This window comes from Bufo bufo, chromosome 9 (genome assembly GCF_905171765.1).
Source record: "Bufo bufo chromosome 9, aBufBuf1.1, whole genome shotgun sequence".
Lineage (NCBI taxonomy): Eukaryota > Metazoa > Chordata > Amphibia > Anura > Bufonidae > Bufo > Bufo bufo.
In genome coordinates, this window is record NC_053397.1 from 53,878,086 (window position 1) to 53,896,434 (window position 18,349).

General features: G+C 44.9%; 1 protein-coding gene across 1 annotated transcript in view; it reads right to left on the reverse strand.

Annotated features, from left to right (window-relative positions):
- The window catches only part of RPAP2 (RNA polymerase II associated protein 2), a 92,160-nt gene that overhangs the window by 42,677 nt on the left and 31,134 nt on the right, over positions 1–18,349 (reverse strand). Inside the window, exon 10 of the mRNA XM_040408283.1 lies at positions 2,163–2,243. Coding sequence (XP_040264217.1) covers positions 2,163–2,243 — 81 coding nt within the window. The remainder of the gene's footprint in view (positions 1–2,162; positions 2,244–18,349) is intronic.

Consider the following 18,349-nt stretch of genomic DNA (forward strand, 5'->3'; position numbering starts at 1 on the left):
ACATATTAGACAGAATGCAATCAGTTACATCAGTCCTTGCTCCCCGTGGGCCTCAGTCTAATTTTCCACATGTATACTGCTGGTTGGGTCTTTAAAGATGGTGCCTGCTTTGGAGTGGAGCAGGTGCCATAACCACCGCCAGGTTTCTGATCTTTTAAACAGAAGAGACCCTGGGATAATGTCTGTGATTGGCGATAACACCGATCACAGACGTTTTACCTCTCAGATGACGTGGGAGCACACAAAGGAACTTTTCCCGGGACAGCTGTGCTCCAGTGGCCCTATCCTGAATCTGAATACTTTTGCACGTAATTACAAATTTAGCATAGCCACTGAGCTTTTCAATAAAATCTGTGTAGCGCCACCTGCTGTTTGCTATTTTCTTTGTTTCTCTGTCCACCTGGCAGGGGTGGACGCACATGCTCAGTTCCTTCTTTAGCTGCCACCAGCCCTATCTACTTATAGATACTGTGACAGTTGGAGTCCAGTCACACGATCATATCCATTTTGTGGTCTGCAAATAGCGGATCCAAAAAACACGGAAACTGGCCAAGTGCGTCCCACATTCTGCAGTCCCTCACAATCTGCCCTATGTTAGACATGCCTATTTTTGTCTGCAAAACGGACAAGTTCTACCTGTTTTGCAAGACCACGGAACGGACATACGGATGCGGACAGCTCATGGTGAACTTTCTGCATCTTTTCAGATGCAGACCGAAAAATACGGTCGTGTGAATGGACCCTTGCAGAGAGAGGGGTGCAGCAGAAAGGACATGGCCCTGAGCTGGGATCGGGAGAGAGCTACAGCAGAAATGACGCATACCCTGAGAAAAGGAAACCCCTCTGAGAAAGGAAGCCCCTTGAGCTGCCAGCTTGAAATAAATCTCGCAGAACAATCAGAGCAATACATGGGGAGATCTCTGGATCCATGTGCAGTGCAGGGCTGGCTCTAGCTTTGTTAGAAAGAGATTGCCATGTACTATATGTCCGATTTTCATTTTTTACATAAATCATGGGGTATAACCCCTTTAATAAAAGCAAACTGAATTTTTATTTATTTATGCAATAATACATTCCAATCAAAGATATACACAACCTTTAAAGGGGTTGTCTCACCTCACTAATCAACATTTAATCAGTTCCTTGTAGTCCTAGGATCCTTTCTTCTGTGTAGTTAATTTTTCAATTAAGCCTCTGTCGTCTTGTCTTCTCCTTCAAACAGCCCCAAATATTGTGCTCGTTTCTAGGGGTTAGGGCCACCACTGTAACGGTGTCAGCGGTGGCCGCGCAGGCGCACAGAAACACTATCGGTAGCTCGGACGGCTGATCTGGTGGCCGGGTTTCACAGGAGCGAGCACACACACATTCTTGTGCATGCGCAGCATCTCCCAGCCCCAGACAAATAGTCAGTGCTCAGCTCCACCTGCAGCAAATCGAAGCCCTGAGAGCCGCGACGGAGCTTGGAAATAGCAAGGTCAGACAACCCCCTTTAATATCTGCTTTTCCTAAAAGGGGTATTCCCATCACATACAATGGGGGCATATCGCTAGCACCTCTGGGACCCGCACCTACAAGGAGAACGGAGCGGGGAGAGCTGTGGCTGGAGGACCTCAGGTTTCCCGGGGTCCGTCCACCACCAAGCGCTGCTCCCATACAAGTGAATGGGAGCGCACCGCGCACGCGTGGGCCCCCAACTCACATTCATTTCTATAGGGCAGACGGAAATAGCCGAGCCAGCGCTCGCCTATTTTCGGCTGCCCAATTGAAATGAATGGAGGGCGGCTGCGCATGCGCCCTCCATTCATTTCGCTGATCCGTTCTCATTGTAGGTGTGGGTCCCAGAGGTGGGACCCGCACCTCTCAGACAATGGGGGCATATCCTAGCGATATGCCCCCATTGTATATGATGGGAAAACCTCTTTAACAAGTTGATCAGTATAAGAGCAGTCCCTACATGCCTCACTGTTCTGTTCGTGAAAAGGTCAGTGATGTCTGCGTATGACATTAGGTGCATATTGTTTGCATCATGTGGGCCAATGCTGTGACATTTGGTAAGCCTCGCCAATTTCAGAAGTGGAGTGAAATGCAGGATTACAGATTAGAACATAATTTATCAAGTGCAACTTTTTTTTTTTAATAGGCTCATCTCCAAGTAAACTCACCTGAAAGTTTTGACCAGATCGTCTAACTCTTTGGATATGCCACTGTACGCTATCTTCAGAGGTATCAGTATAGCTGGAAGACTGGAAGGAAAAAAAATATATGAATGAGTCCTGTAACCCTGGGAAAGTTGATAGAGCGGCCATGTTTTAGCAGAAAACCTATAATGTCACCTCAATTACATAGAGACAGACTCGGTAGCAGACTTATGGCCATGCACATGGGTGTATTTTTGGATCCGTAATGTATGGATCCCAACCCAGCACCCATGGACTGCCATGGGGGCCATACTGATATGTTCTCCTAACTGCCTAGTGTGAAGAACTCTTCATAGGAGAGAAACCTCTTTCAGATGTCCTATTAGGGAAAAGAGATGTAAAAGATGGGGTTGGGTCCCCCTTCTACATTACATACACCTCTGGTTTACATAAACTGGTGCACATTAGAAATCAGGTTTATATGACAAAGCGGCTTCTTTTTTTCCCCTTATGATTCACGACCAAACAGCTTTATTTCTTTATGGTCACACGAGACACGTGTCTGCCACCACGCCAGTTCTCCTTCCTCTCAGAACGAGCTGCTGCTGCTATCATCAATTGCTGTCAAAATGCAGAAGGAACATCTCCAAGCAAACCCTATTGTAACAAATAACTACTTATACACCAAGTGAATATTCAGAGGTGGAAAACATTACCACCGTGTAATCTGCAACAAAAATTTGGAAAAAAATTAATAAAAAATCCATGACATAGGAGTGATCATGCATGCAAACGGTGGAGCCCTGTCCACGGGCTGGTGAGGTCCGATATGCCCTAAACGTTGTGGTGTGTAAGGCACTTTAGGGCAATCATTTTTCCAGTTAATAAGGGGTAATTTTTTGGGGTGTTTTTGTCATTTGCTATATACACAACCTCCATGATGACAGCAATAACAATAGTGACACCTACAGGTTAAAGAGGCTCTCTTCTTACAGACAGACAGCTTCACGAATGCCAGCTGCCCTCAGCGATGCCATAAAAAACAGCTGGGGTGCCGTCTATTACAAATCTATTCACGGTCACTCACGTGAAGGTGGACAGAGAGTAAGGGCGGCCATACACATTCCATAGCTGTCCGCCAAACGATCGTTCAGCCGATTGCCATCTACTGGGATTCTCTCCCATCTCCCCCATACACATACGCATGGGGCTCGGCCGACGTGTATTTAATAGAAAGATGGGCGAATGCTGCTGTCAGACGCCGCTGGTTATCTCCCAAGGAAAAAAAAAAAAAAAAAAGTTGCGTGAAAATATTCACTTTTCCTGATCCTTCTCTCCCCGACATCATCGGGGGAGAGTCGGGAGCTCCCCCTAGACATTAGGCTGGGTTCACATCGCGTTTTCTCCATCTTTTTAACGTACACGTTAAACAGATGCCTCAGATGGACGCCATACAGTGGCATCCGTTCACCATAGTATTCCATTGTCAAAACGTATACGTTTTTTTACCGAACGCTGCAAGATACAAAAAAGTGGTGTGCTACGTTTTTGTATCCTTTTTTTTTCCTTCTAACGTATGCATCAAACGGAGTCATAAAACGCGAGGTGAACCCACCCTTAGACCACCCCATTGACAGCATTTGAATCATTTTCTGCAGCCGGAGTCTGTCAGTAATATCTCTGCTTTATCACAGTCAGACTGAGCTGAAACGCGGACAGCGCCCGCCGGTGCCCCAAATAAACTCGACTTCGGACACAGTTCTGATTGCCGTTAGGGGTATGGCTGCACCTGGTGGATATGCTGCAGATTTTCTGCACTGGAGTTGCCTGATGGAGTATTTTTGCAGGCCAAGAAAAGCGGATACGATTTTATTTTTTTATTTCTTTAAAGGTCATCCACATATTTTAAATCTTCAGCATTTCAATTTATCGTGTGTATTCCATCCCGTGCAGAAGGATGAAATCTGCAGCAAACCCACATCATCTACTATGAATGCCGCAACAAAGATTGCACCATTTGCATACCTCCCAACGTTTGAAAATCGCAAAGCGGGACAATATATGCCGGCACGCATCGAGGTATTTATATTTTTTTATACTAGGCCACGCCTCTAACTCCGCCCAAAGCATAAACAAACACTCACGTCAGAACTGCAGCAGCTGGGGATCGGTGAGGTGAGTGCAAGTTCCTTTATTTTTTTACAGCATGTGGAGCCCCTGGGACAATTTTTCTTCTTGCGCTTCATTATCCATTTAAATATTAGCAGATAAATCATCGGATTATAGATATTTTAAGGTCCAAATTGCACCAAATAATAAAGTTATGGTCTAATATACAGGCAGAAACCATACAGATAGTTAAGCAAGGAGCAATTTAGCAAATTTATTAATGCACATTTATGCATTCATTCCCCAGGTCAAAAAGAGGGGACATTTAAAGTGTAACCGTCATGTTTTCATCAAAAAATCTATTTTAGCATATGTTACTGCTGCAGCAGCATTATGCAAAAAGCAATCTTTAGTTTCTTCACATACCACTGTTTTCCTTGAGTTTTTCCCTTAGTTACGGCTGTTTAAACATTTACAATATGAGAACCTTCTTAAGATGGCTCCTCTGCCAGTTCTCAGAGGCCAAAACTGCTTTCCCTCACTTCCCATATACACTGTATCCAGCAGCTCCCTGCCAGCCAATCAGATTGGATTACTGAGAGACACGCCTCCTCACTCTACAGCCTAATGCAGGTATGCAGTGTGGAAGACCGCTCCTCCGTCTTCTGTTTATACTAAAAGGAAGACAGACAAGCCCTAGCAACGGTCTTTTAAGGGAGCAGTGGAAAGGGACAGGGGACAATAATGAATGCTGTTATTATAAGGTATTTATAGATCTTTTGACAATCATTGACAGACTAACTCAGGTATACATGCCTAGCGCTAATAAACTAGCAAATAAAAAAAATAAAAATAAAAAATTACAGTTACACTTTAAGGATCAAAGAGGAACAGAGGGACTTGGGTCAAAAAGAGGGACTGTCCCTCATAATAGGGACACTTGGGAGGCATGCATTTGAAGCGTTTTCTTTGGCCGCTGCAGAATTCCGACAGACTACGTAATTTTTGCACGAGATAGTCAGAAGCGGACCCATCCGATGTGGACTTACCTTTAGGGAGGAGCACAGCCGGGCCTGCTAACATTGCTAAGCTTGATTAGGGAAATAACTATTTCTTATAAAATATGAATGCTGGCACATCTTTCCTTAGAACTTCGTGTTGTGCTGTTCCTCAGTTATTTCTACTGGAAATATATGACAAATATAAATAATTTAACAACTGGATGTTGCCAACCTCCTTGATCGAGGGCAAGTCTATACACAGTCAGACACTGTTAAGTCTGTATTGCCAGTTTCAGAATAGGTAGGGGACAAACACTGTCAATGCAGTCATACATTCCAAGAGGTATAATGGAGGACAATGCAGAGCACTAAGTAAAAGTGTGTCAGCATTAAATACCCATGGGCAAGACAAGTATTTACTAAAAATGTGCCCTCCCGAAGTAGTGGGGCAGAGGAGGGCACGGGCAACGTAACAGCGGAAACACCCACCCCTTGCCTTTCGCAGTTCCTGCACTCTGGAAGTCGGCCTGGGTGCTTGTTTCCTGTGTATTTATTGGAGGTATTTTGCATTGAACTCACCTCATTCTACAGTATTGCAAGGGTTAAACTTTCTTTGGTTCTGTGTGCAGCTGTTTATAATGTGTTTATCAGCTCTGCTATATATGCTGTGAGTCCTACTCAGTGCCCAAGCAATAGGTTTACTAGCTTGCTAGATCTTGCAAAGGTGCTATGATTTGCTTGTCTGCCCATGTATTGACTTCTGCTTGTTTCCTGGATTCTGACCCTCTTCCGTCTGACCTGACACATGCCTGATCACCGCACTGAACCTTTGCTGCCTGCCCTGACTTTTGGACTCGTTTAACAGATTTGTAGAAACTCTGCCTGTCTTGGCCTCGGCCTGTTACGGACTACGAGCTTTGCATGATCCCTTAATGCCACGCACCAATGTCTTTGACACCCGTGGGTCAGTTGGGACTACTCCAGAGGTAGCTGTGGCTCCCCTGCGGCGAAGGCCAGATCCCCATATGGGACTTAAAGGGTGAAAACCGGAGGACCTCCAGGACAACCCCCTTACCCTAAAGTCAAACTGGTTGGTTGACACGGTGGTTCCACACCCGCAGACCGTTACAAAATGCCCCGACAGGACAGCTGATTGCTCCTCTTTAAACATATTTTAAAACAAAGTAGCACCGGTCTGTCTACAGTCAGGTCAATAAATATTGGGACATCGACACAATTCTAACATTTTTGGCTCTATACACCACCACAATGGATTTGGAATGAAACGAAGACGATGTGCTTTAACTGCAGACTGTCCGCTTTAATTTGAGGGTATTTACATCCAAATCAGGTGAACAGTGTAGGAATTACAACAGTTTGCATATGTGCTTCCCACTTGTTAAGGGACCAAAAGTAATGGAACATAATAATAATCATAAATCAAAAACTTTCAATTTTTAATACTTGGTTGCAAATCCTATGCAGTCAATTACAGCCTGAAGTCTGGAACGCATAGACATCACCAGACGCTGGGTTTCATCCCTGGTGATGCTCTGCCAGGCCTCTACTGCAACTGTCTTCAGTTCCTGCTTGTTCTTGGGGCATTTTCCCTTCAGTTTTGTCTTCAGCAAGTGAAATGAATGCTCAATCGGATTAAGGTCAGGTGATTGATTTGGCCATTGCATAACATTCCACTTCTTTCCCTTAAAAAGCTCTTTCTTTGCCTTTGCAGTATGCTTTGGGTCATTGTCCAGCTGCACTGTGAAGCGCCGTCCAATGAGTTCTGAAGCATTTGGCTGAATATGAGCAGATAATATTGCCCGAAACACTTCAGAATTTATCCTGCTGCTTTTGTCAGCAGTCACATCATCAATAAATATAAGAGAACCAGTTCCATTGGCAGCCATACATGCCCACGCCATGACACTACCACCACCATGCTTCACTGATGAGGTGGTATGCTTAGGATCATGAGAAGTTCCTTTCCTTCTCCATACTCTTCTCTTCCCATCACTCAGGTACAAGTTGATCTTGGTCTCTTCTGTCCATAGGATGTTGTTCCAGAACTGTGAAGGCTTTTTTAGATGTCGTTTGGCAAACTCTAATCTGGACGGTTTTTGAGGCTCACCACTGTGGTGAAGTCTTCTCTTGATTGTTGACTTTGACACACATACACCCACCTCCTGGAGAGTGTTTTTGATCTGGCCAACTGTTGTGAAGGGTGTTTTCTTCACCAGGGAAAGAATTCTTTGGTCATCCACCACAGTTGTTTTCCGTGGTCTTCCAGGACTTATGGTGTTGCCGAGCTTACCGGTGCGTTCCTTCTTTTTAAGAATGTTTCAAAAGGGGGGGGGGGCGTGGCCAACTACCGGCATGCGAGCACACATCTGAGATCTGCTCCGATTTCCCGTCTCAATCCTGTCTAATCCTAGCAACCTGCCGACTCCTATTACCGATTGGACGGTGTGCAAGCGCAAGAGGAAACCCCGCACACCGAAAATGGGTCCAAAAAAAGCGCAAACCGCAGCTGAAAAGCTCAAAGAACACGCCAAACAAGAGGTCCAACATGGCGCCGCCTTCACCATCACGCACGGCGGTTACCCGCGGTCAGGCAGCGCAGCAAATGGAAGCAGAGAGCCCAGAGGAACCCGAGTTCACCCTGAAGACAGCCTATATACAGCTTATATCGGCGATATCCTCCTGCCAGACCTCACTCACCGGCAAGATTGAGGAGGTGAGGGTGGACCTGGGCCTGCTTCGGCATGATGTTCAGCTGCTTAGAGACCGTGTCAAGAACACTGAGGACAGGGTATCTTCACTTGAAGACCTGACCAGACCCTTGGTGGGTAAAGTACAAGATCTGGAGCACTCTGTGAATCAGTGGCAGCAGAAGTGTGATGATCTGGAGAACAGAGCCAGACGAAACAACGTCCGAATCCTGGGTCTTCCGGAAAAAGCAGAGGGTCGGGATCCTGCCACTTTCCTCGAGCTTTGGTTCATAGCACTATTCCCAGAAGCGCCATTTTCCAACGCATACGCCATAGAAAGGGCGCACAGGGTTCCCGCCAAATCCCCTCCTCCCGGAGCTCCACCGAGGCATCTCCTTGCGAGATTATTAAATTGGAAGGACAGAGATCTCATCCTCAGCCAAGCAAGGATTAAGCAAGTAATCAAGCATGAAAATGCAACAATTTCTTTATTTCCGGATTTCTCGGCCGATCTACAAAAGAAGAGAGCCACATTTGTCTCAGTTAAACGGCGCTTACGGGACCTGAATCTGCAGTATTCTATGGCATATCCAGCGCGCCTACGAGTTGTGGATGGCGAGAAAACCATATTCTTCGCTGACCCCAAAGAAGCGGAAGATTGGGTCTCCAGAAAATCAGGACGTTCAGGACTACACTGATGCACTGGATGCGTACATTGCACAAGTATCCCTGCTGTTTGGTGACTTACTGATCGTTATATCACCCACTTGTTATTGTGCCTTCAGATATGGGACTCGTTGTTCCGTGCACTCCTCTGCTAGCTGTTTTAGCTGCAGATTTCATTCATGTGGGAGCTATGTTATAGCTCATCTCACCTTATTGTGCATGCCTTGTCACTATATGTGAACACATGTTGTATGTTGCTCATAATAATTTGGGGTGGGAGCACTACCTGCATAGGTAGTCCATCCAATTGCACTATGCAGGTCCCGAAATATGGGCCCATATACTAGTTGGATCAGATTCCAACGACCATACACTCACCTTGTTACTTAAACGTAGTATTTTTTTTCAGGTATGATAGAGGGATGACAGGGCAGTGGTGTCTAGTAACGGTTCGCATCTCTCCAGTGGAAAGAGTAGGAAGACATCCTTTAAGATCAGAGATAAACCCGAAATGGCCTCCATGAAAATCCTGTTGTGGAATATAAGGGGATTGGGGGACCCAAAGAAAAGGATTGCGATATTCTCACACATTCGCTCCTTTAACCCTCACATTATTGGTCTACAAGAAACCCACCTGACACCAGAGACCGGGAGTAGACTTAAAAAACCCTGGGTTCAATACTTAGCTAACGCATTTGGAAGCTCACACTCTAGGGGGGGGTTGCTATTATGGTTCATAGTAGTCTTAGATGGGAGGTGCATCAATTGGTTATTGATCCAGAGGGTAAATATATTTTCCTGTATGTGCATAATAACTATCCCCTACGTAGTGATTAATGTATATAATCCGCCGCCTGATTCTACCTCCCTACTGCAAACTGTGACTGGATTTGTCGCGCAATACCCCAATGTTAGACTGCTTTGCATGGGCGATTTTAATATGGTAATGCATTGTGGGATGGATAGATTTCGCGGGGATTCTAGTGGAAATGCTGATTCTGTACTGTTCTTTCCAGAGTAGCTGCTGAGATGGGGTGGCTGGATTTGTGGAGGATCAGACATCCGCTAATACAGGAATACTCATGCTTCACCCCTTCCAGGGGAGCTCTCTCCCGTATTGATTATATTCTAGGGAATGCTCTGGTCTATACCAATCTTAATGATGTGAGATATGGGCCCCAGGGTCCTTCGGACCACGCCCCGATATTGGCTGAGCTTAAACTGTCTGATGTCGCCAGACAGGGAAGAAAGATGCGCATCCACCCCTTCTGGTTGTCTCCTCTCACCACCAATGACAGGGTCCCTGATCAGCTGCTGATGTTTCTGGAGGTGCAGGATATTGAGACAGATGGCTTACTGCTATGGGACACCATGAAAGCGTACTTGAGAGGTTGTCTCAAATCATCAATATTCTTCATCAAGAGAGACACGCAGCGCAAAGAGGTGGAATTACACACTAGATGCAAGGAGGCTGAGAATGTTTTCACATCCTCCCCAACTGAGATGAACAGATTGGAATGGCTTAACAGGGGCAGACTATACATGATGCATCTCTCAGAAAAAAGTAACCGCAAATCATTCTTTCTCAAACAGCAGACTTTTGAGATGGGCAATCAGGCTGGCAAGCTCCTTGCGCACTTAGCGCGTGGCAGCAACATGTCCCCCCCAGTTATCAGAATTAGGGGCCCTGATGGGCTTAGTGAAGGAGTCAGCAGCTGGTATCCTAGAATGCTTTGAGAGCTTTTACACAGATCTATATGATTCCGTTGTGACTTACACAGCGTGCAAGATGGAGGAATACCTTCTTGAGGTGCCTCACCCTCGGCTGAGTGATCTGGATAAAGGGGTCTTGGAGGATGATATCACTTTGGATGAGATTAAACTAGCAATCACGGACCTCCCTGCTGGGAAGGCCCCTGGCCCAGATGGCATTCCAATAGAGGTATACTCCAGATACACTGACATATTAGACCCACAACTACACAAATTATATAAGACTGCTCATACCCGTGGATGTTTGTCGGACTCTTTGTATGACGCCACAATAGTGGTTATTCTGAAGCCCGATAAAGACCCGTTGGAATGCGGATCATACCGTCCTATTATAAGATTCTCACTAGAGTTCTGGCAACTCGTCTTAATAGAGTGGTCACTTCAGTAGTGCACAGTGATCAGTCGGGCTTCATGCCGGGCAGGTCCACCTCTGACAACATCAGGAGGGCCCAGGTGATTGCACAGATAGGGGCGGCTGAGGGTGAGCACTGGGCTATGGCCTCTTTGGACACTGCCAGGGCCTTTGATTCGATTGAGTCGACATTTCTGCTTACTGTGTTGAAGAGCTTTGGTCCGAAATTCATTAGGTGGGTTGAGATATTATACAAACGACCGAGGGCAGATATATTAATAAACGGTCATCACTCCAGCTCCTTCCCACTGAACAGGGGCACGAGGCAAGGATGCCCTTTGTCGCCTCTGTTATTCGCAGTAGCTATAGAACATTTAGCTCTAAGAATAAGGCAGGATCAGATATACACGGGTATCACCATGGGTTGCAGGGTGGATAAAATAAGACTTTATGCGGACGATTTGCTCCTGTTTATGTCTGACCCCGAGGCATCGCTCCCTAGAGCAATCAAGATTATTGAACAGTTTGGTAGATTCTCGGGGTTGCGCATGAATTGGACCAAATCAGCTATCATGCCACTCTGGGATCACACCTGGCGTCTCACTACCACACCCTACCTGTGGTGGATCGTTTAAGTACCTAGGGATAGTAATCACTAGAAATGTGCAACTATCATACACTTTGAACATTGAACCCCCGGTGGCTCTCTTTGTAGACAAATTCAAGTCGTGGAGATCATTATGGGCAGATTGAATCTAGTTAAAAATTATACTGCTCCCAAAGGGTCTATACATCCTAGCTCATGCATGCGGTCCTATATTTAAAGGTTTCTTTGATCGTGTTCATGCCATGATTGCCTCGTTTGTGTGGGGTGGAGCAAGAAGAAAATTTCCTTAGCTGTGCTTCAGAGGCCTAAGACGCAAGGAGGTGCCTCTCTCCCAGACTTCTTTCTCTACTTCTTGGCTGGTCAGCTGAAGTTCCTGAGGTCTTTGGTATTATCGGCTGATTTGCCTAATGCTGAGTATTTTTTATACAGGAATACTTGCGTCTGGGTACTCTTTGGCCAGTCCTGGAGAATTCAAACTGCCCTCGCGGTCGCCTGCTCCCCCTTCACAGGTTGGCACATCAAGTATGGCAGGCTTCTAAATTACATTCATATAAAGATTTACCTGATGTCGTCCCCTTGTGGGATAATCCCATGTTCGCTCATCTGGATCTGGTGGATGGGGCTGACATGTGGAAGCTCCATGGGGTCTGCACACTGGAAGACCTGTATGAGGGTGGGCATCTACGTTCCTTCTCGCAGATTCAGGACAAATTTGGTGTGCCTCGCAATGTTTTTCAGATACTTGCAATTGAGACACGCCCTGCAGGCTCAGCTTAGAGTGTCGGGGAGGGATATCTCAAAATACACTTTGATAGGAGTGCTGAGATCGCAGGGCCCGAGAGGGATTATCTCCGTCCTGTACACCCATCTGCTATGCAACCGTATGACAATGAACCCTCTTGCCATTGAGAACAAATGGAAGCTGTCCATACCCTCCCTGACGGAAGATGATTGGAGTGAGGCGCTTCTTACTCCGACCAGGGTTTCACCCTCTATTAATCATAGACTGATTCAGATGTTTATTCTGCATAGGAGCTACCTCACTCCGACCAGGCTTCATAAGATGGGAAGGATTTCCCATAGAAGGTGCCACAGATGCTCGACAGATAGTGCCGGCTTTTGGCATATGTTTTGGGAATGCAGCTATATCCGCCGCTTCTGGACTTCGGTCCTGGGGTGCTATCTACAATGGTTCCTGTCGTGATCCCTCTCTGTCCCAAACTGTGTATACTGGGTGTACTGGATGAGGAGTTGTGGTCCCATTACAACTGAATATTTTTAGGGGGAGCATTATTCCTAGCAAGGAAGGCTATTGCGCTCCGATGGATGGGAGACAGACCACCGTCTCTGGGTCAGTGGAAGTCCCTAGTTAATCACGCAGTGTCCATGGAAAACATTGTCTTTAAACACAGGAAGTGTCTGCAAAAATTCCAGAAAGTTTGGGGAGAGTGGTGGTCCTCCACATTAACCTTACAAAATTCACATATGTACTCAGCAATTGATAACCTAAGCTTGTGTTAAAGGAGATGTGATTAGATCCTCATCATTGCATGAAGCTGGACGCTCCTACTCTCAGTACTCTTCCACCAGTTTTTTTTATTTATTTTTTATTCAAACTGTATGCCCTGTACCTTGCCGAACTCTGTGCTTGTATCATGTCATGTTACTCCCCTACGTGGGAAACTATTGTGCATTATCCTACTTGATTCATACCTGAATGGTTAATCTTTAATAAAACGAGTAAAAATAAGAATGTTCCAAACAGTTGTTTTGGCCACACCTAATGTTTTTGCTATCTCTCTGATGGGTTTGTTTTGTTTTTTCAGCCTAATGATGGCTTTCTTCACTGATAGTGACAGCTCTTTGGATCTCATCTTGAGAGTTGACAGCAACAGATTCCAAATACAAATAGCAGACTTGAAATGAACTCTGGACCTTTTATCTGCTCATTGTAATTGGGATAATGAGGGAATAACACACACCTGGCAATGGAACAGCTGAGAAGCCAATTGTCCCATTACTTTTGGTTCCTTAACAAGTGGGAGGCACATATGCAAACTGTTGTAATTCCTGCACCGTTCACCTGATTTGGATGTAAATACCCTCAAATTAAAGCTGACAGTCTGCAGTTAAAGCACATCTTGTTAGTTTCATTTCAAATCCATTGTGGTGGTGTATAGAGCCAAAAATGTTAGAATTGTGTTGATGTCCCAATATTTTTGGACCTCACTGTATATGCCTCATATGAAAGCAAATAGGTGAATACTTCTTCTGGAAGCCTCTCTAAGAGCAGAGCTGCTGCAATAAACAACTCTTATAATGGCAGGTTCACCATGACTATGCCTAACATGGTTTACTGAAATGTGCATATTATAATATTGCATGACCCTAAAATAATATTTTCAGTTGTCTGCTGACCCCAATTACAGCTGATCACTGGTGGTTCAAGTAGTTGTACCTGTAGCCATCAGATGGTTCAGTGTACCCCTTGATTCAATTACAGTAGTGCACTGCAGGGCATTTTGGTTGGGGGTAATCCAGCAGTGGTGGTTGTGCTTGCACACTATAGGAAAAAGCAGGAGCCTCTCTGGTGGCCGGGAGCACATATAGTCACACATGCACAGCAGCTCCCGTCCACCTCGGATCTGTGCTGTGGCCGTAACAACCCTTTGAAATGCCTGGTACCGCCATTTAGAAAAGGTCTGATAAAGCCTATAGCACAACCACTAACTGGTGGATAACCAGAATACGTGGCAGGGATTATCCTCACAAATACCACAATTACCGCTACTTACGTACAGATAATCACATCCCTGGAATCTAATTAAAATACCCTTAAAATCATATAGAAAAGTCTGAGCATTCACTTTTATCAATATTACACTAGTGACCGGCTATTTTCACGCAAAAGTGAAAAAAATAAAATAAATAACACCAGTTAGTTTGTATAAAGTGCTACTTTTCACACCTCACAAAAAAACAGAAGCCGGTTTCCTGCTGAAGCTGAGCAGGGGGAAGGTGACGAGAAATGGGGCACATTGCTGTGCTTAAAATAATACATATCATGTTTTATATGGCCGGATGTACTAACACAGATTCAGTATTAAAAGCAAGCTAACAAGACATGACTGATGTTGGGAGGGGGACAAAAGGACGGGATTAGGATTGCATATCTATGTAATGATAAAAGAGTGTAGGTAGGTGGAAAATCAAAATTTTACTAAAGGCTCCGGCTGATTACAACCGGACAGCAGACCTCCTCCAGATAGGTCATCATAACGCGATTGGTGAGGGTCCGACACTCGGTTGCCCCCACTGTGCAGCTGTTTGCACTAGCCGCTGGAAACATAGGGGAGAAAGCTGAATGGAGGCACATGAACGAGAGCTCACCCGCACTACACGTTGGACACAGCCTTCTGTTTCCGGATCCGTGTACCATTATGTTGCCGGTGACAGCGGCTGCCACGAACCACTGATCGGAGGGGGTACCAAGTATCAGATCACCACCGCTCCGATACTGATGACCTATCCGAAGGTGGACAAACCCTTTAGCAAAGACCATATTACTAACCATTATTACAATTGGTGTGTTGTACACGCCGATTTTGGAAAACATTGGAATAATGCTGGTGGCAGTCAGATTTTCTTTTTTATAGTGTTGAGCGAAGTGAGCTTCAGATGCTTCATCGGAAGTCGCTTTGTTCAAAACTTCAGAATAATAATCAGTCTCCGTACAGTATTAGAATGTATGGGCTCCGATGACCCAAAGTTAGTTATTCACGAAGTCGCTCGTGACTTCGTTGAATAACTTCGGTGACTGATTTTTAAAACAGAAAACCACTTTAAACTTAAAACCGAACTTGGGGGGGCGTGGCCTGACCGAGCTCGATGGCGGCAGCTTGAGACCAGAGCTCCTGCCACTAGATTCTATCTCAGCACCAGTTTAAGCACCACCCGTCTTGTGGAATGAAGATTCAATCCAAGGATTCGATCAGAACCTTAGCGGAACAAAAGAGGGATTCCCCACAGCAGTCCGACATGGACAAATACTTACAGAAGCCGGCACCTCAGACAAACTCACGACCTGGCAAAATGGCGCCGAAACGAGGAGAGGAGGAAGAAGGAGCAGATGACGCTAGTGATGCAGCGATGTGTGAAGCTCTAATGGAGGTGAGCAAAATACATGCGGGGGAAGACCCGACAGCTCTAACTAGGGACTTTCTAGAATGTGCCCTGCAAAGGGCTTTAGCTCCGATAGCAGCCGACTTGTCCACTATAAAAGCAGAGGTCCACCATATTGGGGACAGAGTGGAGGCGCTAGAGCAAACACAAGATGCTATAATCACTTTCAACACAGCAGTTAAAAGCTCGTTAGGCTCACATACCAGAGCCATGAATACTGTAGCTTGCTGCTTCAAATGGAAGATCAGGAAAACAGAAATAGAAGACGCAATATAAGAATCAGAGGGTTTCCTGAAGCTGAGACTAGCGAAGATCTATTTGCAGTGATGGACTCACTTTTCATATACCTGCTGGGCCCAGATAGAGCTAAAGGCATCACAATTGAGAGGGTACACAGGGCACTCAGACCCAAACCAGGGCCATCTGAAAATTCCAGAGATATAATATGCGGATTGTTGAGTTACAGAGACACAGAAGACATTCTGCAAAAGGCAAGAGAGAAAAAGGAGATTTCAGTGCAAGGCAAGAATGTTCAAATTTACCAAGATCTAGCAACCTCTACACTTCAAAAGAGAAGGCTATTAAAACCACTGACTGACACACTACGCTCTGCAAAGATTCCTTATAGGTGGCTGTTTCCCTTTGGCCTTCTGGTCTCAGCAGGGAATCGTCGCTTCACTATACGCACACCAGAAGATTTGAAACCGTTTTGGGAAATGACGGACATAACCCCGGTTGAAATTCCATCATGGATGCCGGTTGCTTTTGAGGAAGATCTGCCACCGTTGCCAAAAGTCACACCTTGGGCTAAACCGAAGCAGCAGAGGATGGGTCGGAATAAGAAAGCGGCGAACAGAGCAACGGACATTTGAATTCCCGATATAAGGTGGAAAGGGTTTACCTGATAAGATTATATGCCAATCTTCCACGTGCCTAAATACAGTCTGACAAGTTAATATTATCTCATATTATATATAACATCTTTATTTTGGGCATAATTTACTCTATATTTGTATTTACTTTGTATTTTACCTTGTAATAGGTTTAAAGTTCCTTCTAAGGCTAAAAAAGAGGTTCCTAAGCAGTTAAGCAAAGGGAATTCTTGTACAGTTTGAATTCAAACCAATTTAATATTGGATTTATAGATTACAAATGGGTGTTTAGACGCTGATAGTAACCACCTTGGTGGGCTGAGAAGGATCTAGGCCGATCAGGGTGTACTGTTAACAACTGATCACCCCCCCCCCCCCCCCCACCCTTACCGGCCAAAGGGAATTATATACAGATAATGCAGTCGTCTGTTAGTTCATGTGGTTCCTATTTGGTTAAATGTTGATTTACACTCCATTTGTTATTAATGTTTAACCTCCTGGTCTGGTCACCTTGGTCTTACAACACATGTGCTGCTCCCAACATGACACATAGATGGCGCCATTGACACTTAAAATAGCAACCTTTAATGTCCACGGTTGTATAGGCCCTGTCAAAAGGAGCCGTATATTTAGTACAATAAAGAAAGCAACGATAGACATAATAATGCTGCAGGAAACTCACTTTACACCTCGAAATGTGCCCAATTTGGGCAATACCTCATTCCACAACTGGTTTCATGCCTGTTCAGATAGATCAGCCTCTAAAGGGGTTAGTATTGGGGTGAAGAGAGGGATACCTTTCACCTTTCATTCCCAGCTAGTTGACCCAGAAGGCAGGTTTTTACTAGTAAATTGTGAGATAGGTCACACAAAACACACTCTGTGTAATTTATATGCCCCAAATGTTAAACCAGTGTGTTGGCTGATGGAGACTTTAGACAAGATATCCGCATTCTCTACTGGAAGATTGCTAATAGGTGGCGATTTTAATTTAACGTTAAATCCTTTATTAGATTCCTCAACCCAGAGATCAGCTATCTCCTTCAAAGCGCTTAAATCCCTGAAAACACGTCTGAGAGACCTCCATGTAATTGATGTGTGGAGATCAATTCATGGGGATAGAAGGGATTATACCTTCTATTCAAACCCACACAAGTCATATCAGAGACTAGACTACCTTCTAATCCCAGAACAATATTTAACATTAGTCAAGTCAGCTGAAATCGATAGTATAACAACTTCAGACCACGCCATGATGTATAGCACCATTATGTTTCCAGAGATATCTGGGAAAGAGTGGTCGTGGAGACTAAACCACACGTTACTGGACACACAAAAACATGTAGAGGGTATATCTAAGAAACTAAAAGAATATTTTGATATAAATAAGGCCTCAGACACATCGCCAACTATAGTATGGGAAGCGCATAAGGCGGTTATAAGAGGTGAATTCATAGCTTTAGGGTCACATCTCAAAAGGGAACGCACAAAAAGGCTGACAGAATTGCTTGTGAGGATTTCTCAACTGGAGAGGATACATAAAAAATCTCTAGCAGTGAAGGATTTTGAATCACTAGTCACTCTTAGGCAAGAATTGAAAACGCTCCTTAATGTTAAGTCCGCAAAAGCATATTTAAGGGTTAAACAAAAGCATTATATACACGGGAACAGAGGGAGCAAAATCCTTTCGGCAATGATTAAAAAGCGAACAGAGCAGGCGTTTATCAAACAAATGAGAAAAACAGATGGTTCATTGGCCACAAAAAAGGAGGATATCTCTGAGGTGTTTGTAACATATTATCATGAACTATATAACATAAGGAAAAATGAACCCACAGAGGAATACCAGGCAAGAAGGGATAGGATAAAGGCTTACTTAAAAAACCTCAACCTACCGGAACTATCAGGGGGGGATATTGAATCATTGACAGCCCCTGTAAC